This window comes from Myotis daubentonii, chromosome 4, assembly GCF_963259705.1.
Source record: "Myotis daubentonii chromosome 4, mMyoDau2.1, whole genome shotgun sequence".
NCBI classification, from domain to species: Eukaryota; Metazoa; Chordata; class Mammalia; order Chiroptera; family Vespertilionidae; genus Myotis; species Myotis daubentonii.
The window spans coordinates 79,199,655-79,219,006 of record NC_081843.1 but is presented as its reverse complement, the minus strand read 5'-3'; the positions used below and the strand labels follow the sequence as shown (position 1 = coordinate 79,219,006).

Below are 19,352 nucleotides of genomic sequence, written 5' to 3'. Positions count from 1 at the left end.
TTTCTGATTGAATCCCTGACCCTAGGCCAGTACATTTGAACAGCCACTGAAGCTTTGAGTCTGGCAACCAGCTCATGGAGCCTCTCTGCTTCTCTGGTGTCAACACAGTGCTAATGCTTCTGTAGTGAAGTGTAAAATCAGAGCCCAGAATGACTTTGTATGAAAACTGAAATTCTCGTGAGAAGATTTTCTATGTAGAGTGAAATTTTGTGAAAGTGACAACTTCACTATGAATTTGTTTTTCTTATAAATAACTTCAATGTAACAATTCCTTTGTAATATAATTTTCAGGGACATTGTTATTTTTCCTCTTAGGTCATTGCTAGAATCGTGGATGGAAGCAGATTCAATGAGTTCAAAGCCTTATATGGAGACACATTAGTTACAGGTATAAAGATGAAGAATTGAATGTGAACATTTTCTGTTGCTTGAAAATAAATGCTGTCTTGTCTCAAGGCTTTGATGCACTTGACATGAGCTTTGTTATTTAGAGCAGTACAAATGTGTGAGTCAGTATCTAAAGGGAGCTGCTTTATAAAGATCAACTGAAGCTGAATGGCTTCATGGATCCAGGTTTTAAATGATGATGTCTAGATGCTGTGGTCTAGGTCTTTATCTGTGACTTAGCAGCATTAGCTGTATAAAAAGTTTAGAACAAAACAAACTGATGAACAAAATAGATCCAGAGACATAGAAACATAGAACAGACTGTTGAATCTTAGAGGGAAGGTGGGGATGGGTAAGTGGTTGGGAAGAGATTAACCAAATAACATATGCATATATGCATAACCCATGGACACAGACAATAGTATGGTGAAGGCTTGGGATGGGAGGTGGGTGCAGGCTAGAAGGGGTCAATGGGGAAAGAAAGGGGACATCTGTAATACTTTCAACAATAAAGATAAAATGTTAAAAATTTTTCTTATTGTCAAATTAGCAGAAATATTTGTAGTTTTTTTTTGTTTCTCTGGATAACTATTTTGAAAATTTCTGCACCGTATTTTTAAAAATATGTTTTTATTTTTATTTTATTTTTTTTAAGATAGAGGAAGGGAGAGGGAGAGAAAGATAGAAACATCAATGAGAGAGAGAAACATCGATCAACCACCTCCTACACACTCCCCACTGGAGGTTGAGCCTGCAATCTGGCCATGTGCCCTAACAACTTATGGTGCATGAGAGAATGCTTAACCAACTGAGCCACACTGGCGGGGCTCAGCACAATCTTTTGTATTATTTAGTCTCTAATTCAACGGGGAAATTGTATATAATGTTTAAAACTTCCTGGGAGGATGCAGACTGAATTAAACCTCACGGCCTCTTATGTTGGCTTATGCAAATACTAGATCCAGAATATAGGCCAGAATACCAAATCTGAAAAAACAAAACAAGGATATTTATAGAAGTTAATTCATTCACCTGAAGTGTTAAGTTTGTAGGCCTTTGGAGAAAAGTATTTGAAACATAGATGCTAGACCCATAGTTATCTTGGACAAATGGCAGAACAAATGTGGGCACTTTTTTTGGTCTGATAAAAGCCGAAAAATGTAGCAGTTAGTCTGAAGACAACATTTCCAAGTAGAATAAACAACCAGCTGTAAAAAACCCAACTTGCAAATATACATTGAAGCTTAAGGGTAAGTCACCACACTTTCTCTTGGTCTGATTTATGAGCAAGAGAATGGTTCACACTGGGAGTGGAATTTATGTTTTTGTATTTAGGTGTTTAAGAGCTTTTGTTTGATATATAGACAGGATTTATCACTTAATAGTTCAGGATGTAACCCTCATTGTGGGGCAGTTTAAAATAAGTTCAAACTGTTTCTGCTTCTTTCTTAAGATGGATGGCTGTCTTATCATCTCTTTTTATGTATTTGACCTGTACTTGCTAAAAAGCTGGTGGCACCTTTGTCCCCTACAATACTAAGGATATATCCAGTTTCCTCCATCTCTTCTTGACTGTACTGGACTTCAAGTAAAGTTGGGGGAAGGGGAGGGAAGTGAGAAGAAGAAGAGTCAGGGAGCATGAGAGGTGAGAGGGAGAATAAGAGGGAACATGAGAAGAAGAGGGCCATTTCGGGGGAGGGAGTGAGAAGGTGAAGAACAGATTTTTCTAAGGATCAGGTGTCCCAGGCAGCTCTTAAGGGTTTCTTCCTGCCTCTGCCCTTGCCATTTGCTGGCCCTAGTAGTTCCTTGGATATTTTACTTTCCTGTTTGGCCTATAGGAAGCTGGTGAAGGTGCTTCCTTCATGGGTGTCCCTATTATAGTGAGGTATGAGCCGCACTCACTAGTCCTGTTACTGGAGATCCCAGGCAGGGCTAGGATGGGTTAAAAGTCTAAATAGTGAAGAGGGCAGGCTATCTTCAGGGGTACCACCTTGCTGCCGAGAGATGAGCGAAGTTCCCAGCCTTTTTGTGGGTGGGGCAGGACTCAAAGTGGATTGCTGGGCTGTTTGGGAAGTTCACCCCTCTCTGCAATGCCAGTGAGAGTGTGGCTAGGATTTTAGGCCTGAAAGACCAAGAGAAATCTAGGTGACCATTGATCAGTGTTTCATTTTTATCACATTAAATAAACATAATTAAAAATAAATAAATGAAAGGTCAGAGTAAAGAACAAATAAAATTTTAAAAATTTAGTGTCCTGCTTATCAATAAACTGCATAACAGTCTTATCCATTAATTTTTTGAGCACCTGCTTTGTGTCAGGCATCACAAACAGGCTATCTTAATGGCAACCTGTCCACCTTGAGTTTGAAGACAGAGCCAGGTTCTAGAAACTTCGGTAGCGTGCTGCCTTTGACCCACTGCAACCAGCACAGCTGTTGACTCTTGGGTTCCAGGTATTTGACATCTATATATAGTCATAAGTAGGCTTGTTGAGAATTACTCTTGGAAGGTCTCTCTAGTCAAGGTCTTCAGGTTCACAAAATAATTAACTTCCTGAAATCATCTATAAAGTATGTACCTCACGAAATCACATTTCCCTTCGTTTCTTCTCCTTTAAGAAATATAACGACACTTATGGAAAGGAGAAAGAAAAAGATGCAAACAGAGAAAATGAAAGTGGAGTGATGCACTTTTCTTCTAAGCTTATCTAGATTTCTTACTTTAAACTTGGTTATCACCAGGCTTGACAGTGTTCCTGTTTTTGTTTAAATTTACCTTTGCTGAGTGTATCCCCTCCCTCCCTCCTTCCCTCCCTCCCTTTCTTCCTTCCTTCCCTTTTTAAAAAAAAAATATTTCCATCAACTCCAGAGAGGAAGGGAGAGGGAGAGAGATAGAAACATTAATGATGAGAGAGAATCATTGATAGATTCTTACCTCTTGCACGCCCCTCACTGGGGATTGATCCTGCAACCAGACATGTGCCCTTGACTGAAATCGAACCCAGGACCCTTCAGTCCTCAGGCTGATGCACTATCCACCAAGCCAAACCTGCTAGGGTTCCCCTTTATTTCAAGGGCCTGTCATTTCCACAGGCATTTTCAGGCAAGCTAGTTACCTGACACTGGCCCACAGTTTTGAACATTGACCTGTAAAGGACTCGGTGTCTTTGATTATTCTATTTCAGAATATCCTTCAAGTCTGGTACACAGTGAGCACTCAGATATAACATGTTACAATCTAACCAAACCAAGCAGTCAGAAAGGTGGCACACGCCTTTACATGTGACACACCCCTTTCAAGAAAGAAAAAATCCAGATTCCAGGACCTTAGAAATAAAATGTGACATTACCTGGTGTATACCAGAGACAAAATCTGTACACTTTAAACTTTGATTTAAAATTAAAGGATGTTAAATATGTCTGTTTGTTGTGAATTAAAAGCCCTCTGAAGTACATAACTCTTTATTTCCATTTTCTCTTGAGGATTTGCTAGAATATTTGGATACCCAATTGGCATCATTGGAAATAATGGAGTCCTCTTTTCTGAATCTGCAAAAAAGGCAAGTACTGTTAAACATGTTTCAAGATTTTCTGTTTTACTTATTTAATTTAAATTCTTTATTGTTGAAAGTATTACATATCTCCTTTTTCTCCCCGTTGACCTCTCCCAGTCTGCTCCCACCCCCCCAGCACTTGCCCTCACCCCCCTACTGTCTGTGTCTATGGATTAGGCTTATATGCACACATACAAGTCCTTAGGTTATCTCTTACCCTCCCACCCCCTCTCTGAGGCTTGATGATCTGTTTGATGCTTCTATGTCTCTGGATATATTTTAGTTAATCATTTTATGTTATTCATTATACTAGAGGCCCGGTGCATGAAATTTGTGCATGGGGGAGAGGGGGGTCCCTCAGCCTGGCCTGCACCCTCTCCAATCTGGGACCCCTCGGGGGATGTCCGACTGCCGGTTTAGGCCCAATCCTGGGCCTAAACCGGCAGTTGGACATCCCTCTTGCAATCTGGGACTGCTGGCTCCTAACCACTTGCCTGCCTACTGGCTTGATTGCTGCCTAACTGCTCCCCTGCTGGCCTGATGGCCCCCAACTGCCCTCCCCAGCCAGCCTCACGGCCCCCAACTGCCCTCCCCAGCTGGCCTCACGGCTCCCAACTGCCCTCCCTGGCCGGCCTCACGGCCCCCAACTGCCCTCCCCGGCTGGCCTCACGGCCCCCAACTGCCCTCCCCAGCTGGCCTCACGGCTCCCAACTGCCCTCCCCGGCTGGCCTCACGGCCCCCAACTGCCCTCACCTGCCAGCCTGATTGCCCTAACTGCCTCTGCCTTGGCCCCCACCACCATGGCTTTGTCCAGAAGGAAGTTGGACGGTAGGAAGATATCTGGTCTCCTGGTCTAATTAGCATATTACCCTTTTATTAGTATAGATTCCACAAATGAGTGAGATCATGTGATATTTATCTTTCTCTGCTTGGCTTATTTCGCTTAGCATAATGCTCTTCAGGTCCATCCATGCTGTTGCAAATGGTAAGAGTTCCTTCTTTTTTTTAAGCAGTGTAATATTCTATTGTATAGATGTACCACAGTTTTCTTTTTTTTAAACATATTTCTTTGTTGATTTCAGAGAGGAAGGGAGAGAGAGATAGAAATATCAATGATGAGAGAGAATCATTGATTGGCTGCCTCCTGCACACCTCCTACCGGGGATTGAGCCCGCAACCCAGGCATGTGCCCTTGGCTGGAATCGAACTGGGGACCCTTCAGTCCACAGGCCGATGCTCTATCCACTGAGCCAAACCAGCTAGGACCCATAGTTTTCTAATCCACTCATCTGCTGATGGGCACTTAGGCTGTTTCCAAATCTTAGCTATTGTAAATTGTACTGCTATGAACATAGAGGTGTATATATTCTCTCTTTTTAGTGTTTCTGATTTCGTGGGATATATTCCTAGAAATATTTTTGTGGGATTACTGGGTCAAATGGGAGTTCCATTTTTAATTTTTTGAGGAAACTCCATGCTGTCTTCCACAGTGACTGCACCAGTCTGCATTCCCACCAGCAGTGCACGAGGGTCCCTTTTTCTCAACATCCTCACCAACACTTGTCATTGATTTGTTGATGATAGCCATTCTTACAGGTGTGAGATGGTATCTCATTGTTGTTTTGATTTGCATCTCTTGAATGATTAGTGACTTTGAGCATGTTTTCATATGTCTCTTGGTCTTCTGTATGTCCTCTTTCGAAAAGTGTCTAGGTCCTTTGCCCATTTTTTGATTGGATTGTTTATCTTCCTTTTGTTAAGTTGTATGAGTTCCCTATAAATTTTGGAGAGTAAACCCTTATCAAATGTAACATTGGCAAATATGTTCTCCCATGTGGTAGGCTTTCTTGTTGTTTTGTTGATTTTTTTTTTTTGCTGTGCAGAAGCTTTTTATTTATTTATTTATTTACTTACTTATTTATTTATTTATTATTTATTCACAGGAAAAAATGTTATTTTATTTATTTTCAGTAAGTTTAAATCCTTGAGGGGTACAGCATTACACGAATTCTTTGTCCAATAGCCTTAGCAGGAAGGTTGCTTCGGAATTTAGCACGAACCATTCCACTGTTTCCATGAGCACGAGTTACCTTTCCCCAGATTACTCTGGTTTTGTTTGGTTTGCCACCAGGAGTCACTGTGTTGTTCTTTGCTTTGTACACATAAGCACATCTCTTGCCTAGATAGAATTCTGTTTCATCTCGGGCATAAACACCAATTTTAAGAAGAGCCATGTGCTCCCTCTGTTTCTGGAGACCCCGCTTATAGCCAGCAAAATGGCCTTGGACCACAGCCTTCCAGACATATTTGTCCTTATAGAAGTCCTGTTTCCAGCAGGCCTCCACAGGGTCCAAGATGGCTGAAACTTTTTATTTTGATGTAGTCCCATTTGTTTATTTCCTCCTTAGTTTCCATTGCCCTATGAGCTGTATCGATAAAGATATTGCTGTGACATATGTCTGATATTTTGCTGCCTGTGGATTCCTCTAATACTTTTGTTGTTTCCCATCTTATGTTTTAACTCCTTTATCCATTTTGAGTTTATTTTTGTGTATGGTGTAAGTTGGTGGTCTAGTTTCATTTTTTTGCATCTATCTGTCCAATTTTCCTAACACCATTTATTGAAGAGACTGTCTTGACTCCATTGTATGCTCTTGCCTCTTTGAAGATTTTCTGTTTTAAACATAATGAACATTCAAGATCAAGCAATTCATGAACATTTATTACATAAAAGCTGTAAAATATTTAACCAGAACACTGTGTGTGCTAGGGTTTGAAGCAGTTTTTGTGGAGGTTTACATGAACATGATGAAGTATCTTGGCATTATTAAAAAGTTAAAACATTTTTTTAAATTAAATTCTTATAAGAAACTTGAATTACAGCTGTGGATGATGGGTACATATTCTAAGAATGTAGGAATACTTGTCTTGAAAGTGTTTTACTCTCTGGTGCTTAATGCAAGTGAGGAATTCAAAGCTACTTTCCAGGTGGTTCTGAGACATAACCTGTTTATTCTGTTCTATCCCCTCATCAGTTTAACTTGATAATATTTTCACTCGTTGGAGATGGGAAGGTAGTGGGTCTTGTTACTGAAGCTCTGGTTTTAAAGGAGGAAACTCATGAATGTCTTTGGGCTTAGTATTCAATTTCATAAATCATTGTCTCTGATTTGTTTAAACTTGAGTAAATGTAATTAATGTACTTATTTGATAAAATGTTTTTTTAAGAAAAAAATGTCTGGCCTAGCTTTCTTACTTTGAATGCTAGAGGAAATAGCAAGGTTAATGGTCTCATATTGATACAGGTAACAGGCAGTTATGCTCTTTCAGATCCTAATTGAGGAAGAATTTGTGTTTGATGGAATGTTTTACCAGTGAAGTCAATTTCTATATTCTATTATTCATTATTGTTCCCCCCACTGTAATTATAAGACAAAAACAGGAAAGTGAAAATAAGGAAAATAAAAATCACCTGCACTCATACCAGAAATAATCTTGAGTAACATTTTATTATGATTCCTTAGTTTTTTCTATCTCCCCTTTTTTTAGCAAGAGAAAATAACTGAATTTAATACATTTGTATGTATGGGAACCCCATATACACGAGAGAGTCAGAGATCACACATGCAGGAGACGTTCAGAGATAGAAAGGGGGATCTAGGTATATGAGACATCCTGAGCTAGGAATGCAGTAATTCACCTTGTGGCCTTCAAAGGGTTATTGCAGGATGAGAAGAAGAGCAGATGTTTAGTAAATAGAAATTTGCCTCACCATATAGTTGGGTCAAGGTCCCAGTTCACGTTCTAGGTACTTAAAGGGAGGGGCAGGAGCTTCTCTTGAGCTAAAATTACCCTTCCCTCAGAACAATCCATATACTTCTATCCCCCTTTAAAACTAAAATTGATGTGGCCACATACAGTAGGCCCTAAAAAACCGTAATTTCATTATAATATTGATGAGATGCCATTGGAACCAATCTCTTGTTAATATCAATTAGCCTATAGTGAAATTGGTCTTGTTATGTGTCATTCCACTTCAAGCTGCAGAACCTATGCCACTGTTAAGTGAGGACTTACTGTATATAGAGGTATTGCTTGTTTTCATTTAATAGTATATATAGTATTTCCTAAAATATCAAATTATCCTGAACTGATGACTTTTTAAAAAAATATATTTTATTGATTTTTCAGAGAGGAAGGGAAAGGGATAGAGAGTTAGAAACATCATTGAGAGAGAAACATTGATGAGAGAGAAACATCGATTAGCTGCCTCCTACTGGGGATGTGCCCGCAACCAAGGTACATGCCCTTGACCGGAATTGAACCTGGGACCTTTCAGTCCGCAGGCCGATGCTCTATCCACTGAGCCAAACCAGTGATGGCGAACCGTTTGAGCTTGGGCGTGTCAGCATTTTGAAAAGCCCTAACTTAACTCTGGTGCCGTGTCACATATAGAAATTTTTTGATATTTGCAACCATAGTAAAACAAAATATTTTTGATATTTATTTTATTTATTTAAATGCCATTTAACAAAGAAAAATCAACCAAAAAAATGAGTTCGTGTGTCACCTCTGACACGCGTGTCATAGGTTCGCCATCACTGCTCTATCCACTGAGCCAAACCGGTTAGGGCTGAACTGATGACTTTTAATGAATATATAAAACATTAATTTCCATAAAGAAAATGTCAGGTTGAGGCCAGCACACTCTACCTAGTTTGAGTTGGTGGCTTGACAGAAATAAACATGAGAGGAGTTACATTTGGCCTCAATCTGACATTTTGTTTATAGAAGTAAGCCCCAAAGGTCTCATTCTTGTATTGGAGGTTGAACAGTTGCTTTGAGATTTTGTACTTACCAAGGCATTTCCAGCAGAGTTAAAGGGATCTGTGAATGGAGAGAAAATGGTTTATAAAGTGTCCTTACTCACATAATCTTTAGAAGGTAGTTATATTTTTGTCATTAAACAATTTCCTAAATTCAGAGTTAGAAGGTCTCTAACACTCATCTAAAATCCCATTTATTTGGGGTATATTGGTAAGAAAGATGTCTTTTTCTATAATCTTGGTGCATGAAAACATTTCAGATGATCATCAAAATGTAAATATCATCATAGATTTCCCCAAAGAATTTTAGTCTTTTTTATTTTAAAAAAATTAATTTCAGAGAGGAAGGGAGAGGGAGAAGGAGAGAGAGAGGGAGAGGGAGAGGGAGAGGGAGAAGGAGAGAGAGAGAGAGAGAGAGAGAGAAACATCAGTGATGAGAGAGAATCTTTTTTTTTTAATATATTTTATTGATTTTTTACAGAGAGGAAGGGAGAGAGATAGAGAGTCAGAAACATCGATGAGAGAGAAACATCGATCAGCCGCCTCCTGCACATCCCCCACTGGGGATGTGCCCGCAACCCAGGTACATGCCCTTGACCGGAATCGAACCTGGGACCTTTCAGTCCACAGGCCGACGCTCTATCCACTGAGCCAAACTGGTTTCGGCAAGAGAGAGAGAATCTTTGATCGGCTGCCTCTGCAGTCTCTGTACTGGGGATACTACCCACAACTTGGTCATCAAACCATGACCTCCTAGTTCATAGGCTGATGCTCAACCACTGAGCCACACCGGTCAGACTATTCTATCTTTTTAAAATGAGGCTCAGAAATTCTTATTGATAAGCAATCCTTTTTTTCCCTGTTAGTTAAGTGTCACTTGCTGTTCGGAATGTTAGTGATTGACTTCATCCCTGACACAGCAGTTGTCCTACAGTGTGTGCCTATGATCACACAGGTGACTACGAAACAAGTGCAGTATAAACCACAGTCACATGTCCCATTGATAATGAGTCTGCACTGTAGCATTATTGTTACTGTTACCATAAGGTCAGACAAGCCAGGCAGAGGGTATTCTTTCTTTTCTCTGACCCAGGTGTGGCATTTGTAGATGCATGGTGATTATAGATTTGCTAACCCTCTTTTGGAAAGATTTTCATCTTATTTGCTTCTAGGGGGCTCACTTCGTCCAGTTATGCTGCCAAAGGAAAATCCCTCTGCTGTTCCTGCAAAACATTACTGGTAAGAAAATAGTGTGTTCAGTTTGGTTGCACTTAATCTAGAGCTGCACTGTCCAGTATATCTTAAGAAGTGACCACCACAATAACTCTAATAACCATCTTCACCGTACATAGTTATTGCAATATTATTGACTGTTTTTCCTGTGCTGTACATTATGTCCCAGGGATTTGAATTTTTATCCCAAAGAGTGGTATGATCAATGTGAACTTTCTGGATTTCATTTTCCCTAGATGATCTTAACGTGGTAGATGAAATGATTTTTAAGGTCTCTTATAGTTCTAGAGTTCTTTTCCTAGAATTCCATGATTCTCCCATATATACTTTTTTGTACCTGACATATAAGAGATATTCAGAAATGTAGGTTAGCTGAAAACTTATTTCCCCCAGTCTTCTAAGTCAACTGTGGTTACCCCAGGTTTAAAGGGAGGAGAGCCTCTTAGTTGTTGGGAACAGGCAAACCTTCATGAGAAAAAGTTTGGCTCTTGACAGGAGGGCTTTAAATATTACTGGTGCTAAAGCATCTTCATCTTAACTTTAAGGTACTTGGCTAGATGAGTTTTGAGAGGAGTCACATCCAGATGGAAGCCTGAGGGCCTTATGTGGCAAGCCTCATAGAATGGGCAGAGAGGAAGTAGCTTCACCAGGGCAGGGCCTTGTTTCTGTAGTGATTCATGACTCACAGAGAGCAGAGGTTGAGTTTGGTTTTGCCACATTGCATTTGAGGGCCCTGTGTGGCATTCGTTTGGAGACATATAGTAGACAGTTGACAAATCTTGAGCACAGAAGGGATATGTTAGCTGGGGGTGAAAATGTAGGTAGCATCAGAATATGGCGATGGTATTTAAAGCTATGGGAATAGATAAGAATACCCTGAATAGAAAAGAGGACTCATGGACAATCTGTGAGTAACTTTGATTCCTTCCACAGAGGTGAGAATAAAGGAAGAATTGGAGTATGATTATGTTGTTTTTTAGGATGGGAAGAAGAATGGAGAAAGCCAAGTGAGATGGCTTCTATTTTTTTTTTTTAAGGCAAAATCATCTACAGGAACTAGAGGGGCAGTTGGGTGTGGGGGGTGGTGAGATCTTAAAGAGAGGTAGATATTGAAGTAGATATTGTGGGAACATGACAGGAGTCAAGATAAAGTAGATAAAGGAGTTCTGAGCTGTTCTGAGGGTGCAGCTCAGAGGGGTTGCTGGAAGAAGCAGCTGGTGCCTGGTGAGACGAGGGATGTCCTGTCACTACCTTTTCCATAGCAAGTACGGGTGTTCCACAAAACTGGTTGAACTGAGTTGGATGATTTGATGCTGGAGATTTGCAAAGCAAGAACAGTGACAATCAAGTCAGCTGTGAGTCTGCAGGTGGGGAGAGGGACACGTGAAGCCTGACTTGGTGTTTATTAGGTGAAGAGGAAGGAGCCCAAAGCCTGCAGGCCCAGGGCAGCTGCAGACCAAGTTCAACAGAGATGGGAGCTTGAAGAAGTAGAAGGAGCCCATAATTATAATGAAAAGTTCTTTTACCTTGCTGTTGAGTCACTGACAGGTACACTTAGCATCTCTGTGAAACATTAATGTTTGTTTCATCAAAGTTTAAGCAGCACTGCAGAAGGAACACTCTCTATTTTTAAACCAGGTCAGTGGACACTGCAGCCCTCACAGTTCGCCTTGCCACAGTATCTTTTCCTTAGCTTGCCATTTCACATTCTCTCATCACCAGGATACTGTTTTGAGATAATTTCTTAAAGATAAATTGCATGCTTACCTTGTTTGGAGATATCTTTGTAAATCCAGATGAACCATTTTAAGAAAATTTAAAAAGTGATTAGGGAACATTTTATTTTAGCTTTTAAAGCAAACTTTTTGGGGAGCACATTTCATATGTAAGTATTTTGTTAGGGTGAGGCCTGAAGTAAAATATAATTTGACAGTATGTCCTTCTAATGCCTTGTTGGTATTAACTTCTGTGCATTAATCCTGTCACCCAGAGGCATTCTTTCTGTTCTTTCTCTCAGGATTTATGGTTGGTAAAGACTATGAAGCTGAAGGAATAGCCAAGGATGGTGCCAAGATGGTGACTGCCGTAGCCTGTGCCAAAGTGCCTAAGATAACTGTCATCATTGGGGGATCCTACGGGGCTGGAAACTATGGGATGTGTGGCAGAGCATACAGGTAGGTGATTGCCATGATTTTCTCTGAGAAAATCATACTTCACATATAATTATAAATGATTGGGTTTATTTGAAATATAGAATGGCATTCATAAATCTCAAGTAATTAATACCATAATTTGTATCATCTGGAGGGGCAAAATGAAACTTAATGCTGAAGGTACTTTTGGAAAGAAATCCACAATGGGAACCAGGAAATATTTTGAAATGGCTGGTAATGAAAATTCTGCATGTCATAACTAGTGTGATGTAGCCAAAGCCTTGCTTTGAAAAAGGTGTGTAGACATAAATATATATCATGGAAAAGAAGTAAGGCTGAAAAATCCATGAGCCAAGTAGCTAGCTCAAAAAGTTCAAAAAGAACAGTATTTTGAACACAAGAAAAATAGAAAACAGGACATAATAAAACAAACATAAGAGAGAAGAATCAGGAAAGCCCAAGTTGCTTTGTTTGAATGGTTAACAAACTTGCTAATTCCCTGGTAAAACTTAAAGATAAAGTGAGACAGCACAAGTAATCAATATCTAGACTGAAAAACAGGACATGACCATGATAACAAGAGGATATTTTGAAAACTTTTATACCCAATCCTAGAGGCCTGGTGCACAAAAATTTGTGCACTCAGGGGGATCCCTCAGCCCGGCCTGTGCCCTCTCGCAGTCCGGGACCTCCTCAGGGGATGTCCTACTGATGGCATAGGCCTGATCCCGATTGGGCCTAAGCTGGCAGTCAGACATCCCTCTGGCAACCCAGGAGTCCTCGGGGGATGTCTGACTAATGACTTAGGCCCGTCCCCACCCCACCCATGGGGAGTGGGCCTAAGTTGTTAGTCAGGCATTCTTAGCACTGCCACGGAGGTGGGAGAGGTTCCTGCCACTGCTGCTGCACGGCCAGCCATGAGCCGGCTTCTGGCTGAGTGGCGTTCCCCCTGTGGAAGCACACTGACCACCAGGGAGCAGCTCCTGCATTGAGCGTTTGCCCCCTGGAGGTCAGTGCACATCATAGCAACCGGTCATTGTGGTTGTTCTGACATGGGGGTCAATTTGCATATTACCCTTTTATTATCTAGGATATTTTCATGAAATGTAAAAATACAGTGTATCAAAACAGACATCAGAATCACCTAGAGAACATAAAAATTCTAACTATTCTCAGGCCCCACCTCTGGAGATTAGTGTATGGTGGGTTCCAGGCATTAGTATTTTTTTTTTTAAACTATATTTTATTGATTTTTTACAGAGAGGAAGGGAGAGGGAGAGAGCTTGAAACATCGATGGGAGAGAAACATCAATCAGCTGCCTCCTGCACACTCCCCACTGGGTATGTGCCTGCAACCAAGGTACATGACCCTGACTGGAATAGAACCTGGGACCTTTGAGTCTGCAGGCCAACACTCTATCCACTGAGCCAAACCGGTTAGGGCAAGGCTTTAGTATTTTTAAAATTCCCAGTTGATTTTAATGCAGCTAGAATGAAGAACCACTAGTTTAAAGGTACACATGGGCCTCTGACACTTTGTGTTGTACAGTCAATTAATTTGATCATTCTTTTCTCCCCATCGTAGCCCAAGATTTCTTTACATTTGGCCAAATGCTCGTGTCTCAGTGATGGGAGGAGAGCAGGCAGCCAACGTGTTGGCAACAATAGCGAAGGACCAGAGAGCAAGGGAAGGGAAACAGGTAAGTAAGTGCCATTTCTCCTGTCTTCTGTCTCTGAGTGTGGCTCTCACCAGGGAACACCCTGCTGCCTGGAGCAGCGCAACCAGAATCCCTCTGTGTTCAGGGGTCAGGGGTCCAACGCGAAGGTCGTGGCTGTTTAGAAGACACTGACCTGGAAGTTGTTGAGAAATTTAGACTTACATTCTCTCTCTTCTTTGCACCATTTCATTTGAGGTGCCTTTCTGTGGTCATGTACAGAGTCTTTCAGAATCCCAGGAAAGCACTCCAGGAAGCTGCCTGCATGGATTGGCCACTCTTTGGCACTTGTGAACAAGTGTGCTTGTGCATTCAGAAGGTGACTAGTCACCTTGAGAAGAATTACTCATTCGCCGTTAGTGAGCTTTAAATAAATCTGGTTTACGGTTTTGATTGTATGACCTAAAGCAGCAGAATTTTGTTTTTCCTATTTCACTTTTAGCTCGTTGTGAAGGATTCCTTGAGTGGGGGGGCTCAGTCATATAATGAGAATTGATTAACAGTATTATACTGGGAAAGTGTAAGTGAAGTAAAATGGAAAGGGCACTGGATGCAAGTGGCTGCTGTTAAAATGAATTTCTTTGTTCATTTCTCTGTTGGAGAGGCTTCTGAAATTATAGCCTTTAACTATTTTGTGAAAGCACCACGCCTTAGAAATGAATTCACGTTCCTGAAATGGTTAGATGCACTGGGATAACAGGGATAATGCGAAGGAGGCCCTGTCTCCGAAGGCTCTTAGTCCTACCATTTAGGAAGCATCTGTCTGGTCAACTGTCTCGTTGGTGGAATGGGATAATAAAAAGCCGCAGGGTGGTTCCTGCCTCCATGATGATATCCCATATCCTCAAGGAACTCTGAAGACCAACACTGAGGTTTCAGATTCACTTTAGTATTGTCCAGTGTCTAAGCAAAAGGAAAGCCGTGTGTGTGTGTAAGGGTAATAGCGGTGAGGGAAGTATGAAATTCTACCTGATATTTTGAAGATATGTCCCAAACTCCTGCCCGGCATGGTGATCTCTTATTAAATAGTTGTTCTGTAATTAATTTGATATATTAATTCATCTGTTTTAATATATGAAAGTACATAATTTTAGTGGTTTTCTCTTTGAATTCTTTACCTACAAATGATATTAAACTATGAAAATATGTTTAAAAAGGTTGGATTTATTTGAAATAAGTCATTTATTTTTGTGTGGAATTTTTTAAAGTTGAAAATACTTTTCAGGGTTTCAAAATTAACTTGCATAAAGATTTTTACATCTGAATTAATTATCACTTGTTTCAGGCAATACTGATGGGCAAGCCATTAAATTTTTAATTAAGGAAGAATATCTCTCAGCTATCTGGGAAACTAGAGGTTATTCAAGTTGTGGTTGATATTTTATCCCATTAAGCCTTAAAATGTTTAAAATTTTGGCTATTTTAAAAGAACCCCCCTACTTCTTCACCTTCTTAAACAGAAGCTGCTAAATGTAATGTAGTCCTTTTGGTATATTAAGGGATTCACATCACCGTTGTACTGTGCTGGAATACGGGGTGCCCTTGGTTTTGACCTTACATCACACAGCCCAGGCTCTTGTCTCGGATAAGGGAGATGTAATATGCACTAGTTTGATAGTCATGAGATTGTATATGTGAAAGCATCACTTGTAATCTATACCTCACTGTGCAGGTAGATGTTGGTTGTAGCGTCCATGACATCTCTTGCCCCTTTTTCTCGAGGCGCTCTGGGTGGATCTGTGTTCCACTGCAGTGGACTTATTCCTTGCCCATTTCTTTCAGTTCTCCAGCGCTGAGGAAGCTGCTTTAAAAGAGCCCATCATTAAGAGGTTTGAAGAGGAAGGAAACCCTTACTATTCCAGTGCAAGGTGGGAGCCTGAGAATTACTAATTCCTTACCGGGTGCATGTTGGCCATCAGGACAATAGCTTCACAGAGATCTGGGCAGTCAGGATGGTCCAGCCTCTGTGAGAAACAAAAAATAATGTTGGGGACCCAGTTTTGTACTGTTGTCTCCATAATAGGAATGCCTGCTGCTGAAGCACAGCCCCTTCTCCCAGGCTGATTCCGCCACCCTTCAACCCTCTTCCTTTATCCCTTTTGTCTTTGAGGTGTCTGGGGACTGGAGGGGCACTGCAGCCAGAGGTGGGCCATGCTGGGGCAAGGAAGTTAAAAGAGTTGTAATCCTGGCTAGGTAACTTTCAGGAATTAGCTCTATTACAGTTATTGCTAAGATCCGTGGATTCCTGTCATCACCTCTCTAGGATTATTTTGTTTTTACCCCGTTTTAAGCATGGATTGGCCACTCTTTGGCACTTGTGAACAAGTGTGCTTGTGCATTCAGAAGGTGACTCGTCACAGACAGGGTTCATGTGTCAACACCGAGTAATTACCTCATATACCTATGCAGCTCTTGGCTCTGCTTGTTTCTTATGCTACTTAATAAGGTAATAAATTATCCCGCCTGTCCCTGCTGGAGACTTGCTGGCATGTGCTTTCAGATCTCTTTTTTTTGGACAACTTTAATGTTTTGCATTCTGAAGAATAAGCTTCACGGGTTCATTCTCACCCCTTGGGCAGATGGGAAAAAAGAAAAATAACTATTTTTGTCTTTTAAAATTAGGCTATGCTGTGATTTATACCATTTACTGGCGAGGAGGGAGAGAAGTTAGAATCCATTTCAGTCATGTGAACGCATCTTTGTGGCAGGCACTGCTTCTAGTGCGGGGCCCACAAAGACTAAGCATCTTTGTTTCCCAGAGCATCACTGTAATGCCATTTGGGATTTAAAAAATCTGTGTCTCTTCTTGGTAACATCTACTTTAATGACTAATTTTACAGATATGTTTTGTTGGGGTAGTTCATTGATTCATTGAATTAAGAACAAAATGTCTTTGAGAAATAAACATGTTCTTTTTATAGTAGCCAGTAGAAGCAAAGAGGAAATATAAGACCATATAAAAAGTTTAAAAGAAAATACATATTGTAAGCACATCTACATTCTTTTAAACATAACATTTTGACTGAAATTCACAAAAACAGTTGAAATATTAAACTTTGAAAAATAGCATATTTTTGTGTGATGGCTAAGCCATCTATTGAGAAAGACTCAATCTTTTATTATTTTCATACTTACATTATTATTATTTTTAATGGATTATATTCAAGCAGGAGAGCAAATAGCCCAGATAGACTTATCTTTGGAAATGAATAATGAAAGACAGTAAGATTTCTTACTTTGTAAATGCTTAACCCTTCTGTTGGAACACTTGGTGGCATGGAGACAGCAACTTCCTTTCAAAGATGAAAGGACTTTTAAGCCAGTATATAGCACCTTCCTTCAGTTTAATAAGTCTCTTCACAGTAAATTCTGCAGTCTGTCAGGCTTTCACATGGCTCAGTCTGTCTTCAGAGAGAGCTGTCATCATTTGCTACTCTAGCCTCCTATGTTTTTCTTAATCCTTACGTGTTACATATGCAGCATATCGGTTTTATTCTGCTCAGTTGTTTTTATGATCAAACTTTTCAGACATTTGATTAAGGCCTCTTCACAGTCTTTTTAATGACCCTCATGAAGCAGTCTCCTCCCTCCCCCGGCATCATCATGCTTGTGTTACTCTGCTGTCGGCTTCAGAAGGGAGTGTAATCAATTGACCCAGTTACAGATTACACGAGTGGCCTTTTCTTCTTGACAGCTCATACTGCAGACTTCCTATTATGAATGTTTTATGAGCAAAGATTTGAATCATGGTCTGTCAATGTAAGTATAGTTTAATAATTGATGCCATCTCCAGGTACAGAAGGCAGTTTGTTTAAAGAAAGCAAAAGTGCCACCTACCAAGGACCTTTAAAAAAAGCAATATTTTTCATTCATTTTTCTCTGTAAATTTGAAATTGTCAGTGAAAAGCAAACTAAAATTTCTACTTAAAAGTTTCTTCTAAAAGCAATTTAAAGCTATTGTTTTTTCCTGTTGTAGCAAAAAATAAAAGAACTACATAGGAAGGTATTATTTTAATAAAATGTATTAAATTCTATTCAGTAATTTTCATAGTTTCTTAAGAGATGAGGAAGTTTTGGGGGATAAACCTTTTCTAGTAGAGACTTTGGTTTGAGATTATTACCTGGGTTTATATGATTCTTCATATTAATAACAGGACTACGTCACCTTGATTTGTACATTTGGGTGGGCAGAAGAGGGACAGGAAAGTTTTTTCTGGAGTAAGTAAAAATATTTTTAAACTAGGGATTATTTTGTGACTTCTTGTAGGAAGCTGTTCCTAAGTCCCTAAATTTGATTTGACATTCTGTGGGGGCCTGGGATAAAAGTTATGTCATTTTTCTTTCTCCCTTTCCCTCTCTCTCGAACATGGTTTCATTTGTGAGATTATAGTACACAGAAGTTGTCAGTAGATCCATATCTTATTACCTGAAGAAGAACCTCCTCAGCATTTCTGGGCAGGGCATGTATAAATGGTAGTTTGGTGGTGGATTCCTAATAACTCATATTTTGCTCTTTTATCAGGCTGTGGGATGATGGGATTATTGATCCAGCGGACACCAGACTGGTCCTGGGTCTCAGTATCAGTGCAGCCCTCAATGCACCAATCCAGAAGACAGACTTCGGCATCTTTAGGATATAACTGGGATATATAGCATCTTCTATTGGACATTACTAAAAATCAATATATTAATAGCATTAAAGTTTAAGACTTTTTCAAATTTTGACTGTTACAGTAAAATTTTCTCAATATAGTGCATTATACCTTTCTACTACCTTAAAAAAATCAATGAAGCCATGGCTGGTTTGGCTTAGTGTATAGAGTGCAGCCCCTGGACTGAAGAGTCCTGGGTTTGATTCTGGTCAAGGGTTGCAGGCTTGATTGGGGTACGTGCTGGAGGCAACCAATTGATGTGTCTCTCTCACATCGATGTGTCTCCCTGTCTATCCCTGTCCCTTCTACTTTCTCTTAAAAAAGAAAAGAATAGACAAATCAATGGAAAAATATCCTCAGTTGAGGATTAACAAAACAAAATTATTTAAAAAAACACCATGAAGATACTTCATGAATCTCAATTCCTTGTGAGTTTTCTTAGATTTTTCTGTAGCTCAGCTTTACCACCCTTGAAATGAAGAGAATAAATTACAGTTATTCTTTCTAACCCACAAGTAGTATGAAAAGTTCTGTAAACTATAAATTCCAGTTATTATCAAGACTATTACAGTTTATTTCCACTGAAATGATGATTTGTTCATTATGCACAATTTTGTAACACTTATTTTTAAAAGCATCTATTTTCCCTCTAGCCATCATCCCATTCCTTCCCATAATAGATTTTTTGCTGTCTGCACTCAGGACTCCTTTCCTACCCATTCTCTCCTCACCTACCCTCACTGGCTTCCCCTGCCAGCAGCCCTCCCAAGGTCACTGTGGACCTCCACGTTGCTGGAACCAGTGGGTTCTTTCCCGACTTTATGACTTAATTC

The 19,352-nt window shown here is 40.1% G+C and overlaps 1 protein-coding gene and 1 pseudogene across 2 annotated transcripts in view; one reads left to right on the top strand and one right to left on the bottom strand.

Moving 5' to 3' along the window:
• Nucleotides 1-18,858, top strand: part of MCCC2 (methylcrotonyl-CoA carboxylase subunit 2) — a 53,065-nt gene extending 34,207 nt beyond the window's left edge. The window contains exons 11-17 of one of the 2 annotated variants that reach the window (XM_059694374.1): nt 316-388; nt 3,870-3,946; nt 9,939-10,005; nt 12,017-12,173; nt 13,738-13,852; nt 15,650-15,735; nt 18,390-18,858. In XM_059694374.1, coding sequence (XP_059550357.1) covers nt 316-388; nt 3,870-3,946; nt 9,939-10,005; nt 12,017-12,173; nt 13,738-13,852; nt 15,650-15,735; nt 18,390-18,507 — 693 coding nt within the window. In that variant the 3' untranslated portion in view covers nt 18,508-18,858. Of the gene's footprint in view, nt 1-315; nt 389-3,869; nt 3,947-9,938; nt 10,006-12,016; nt 12,174-13,737; nt 13,853-15,649; nt 15,736-17,561; nt 17,614-18,389 lie in introns of those variants that run through there. The other variant, XM_059694375.1, reaches the window with a different exon arrangement.
• LOC132233551 (large ribosomal subunit protein eL33-like) lies at nt 5,901-6,260 on the bottom strand (annotated as a pseudogene).
• Nucleotides 18,859-19,352: the final 494 nt, after the last annotated feature.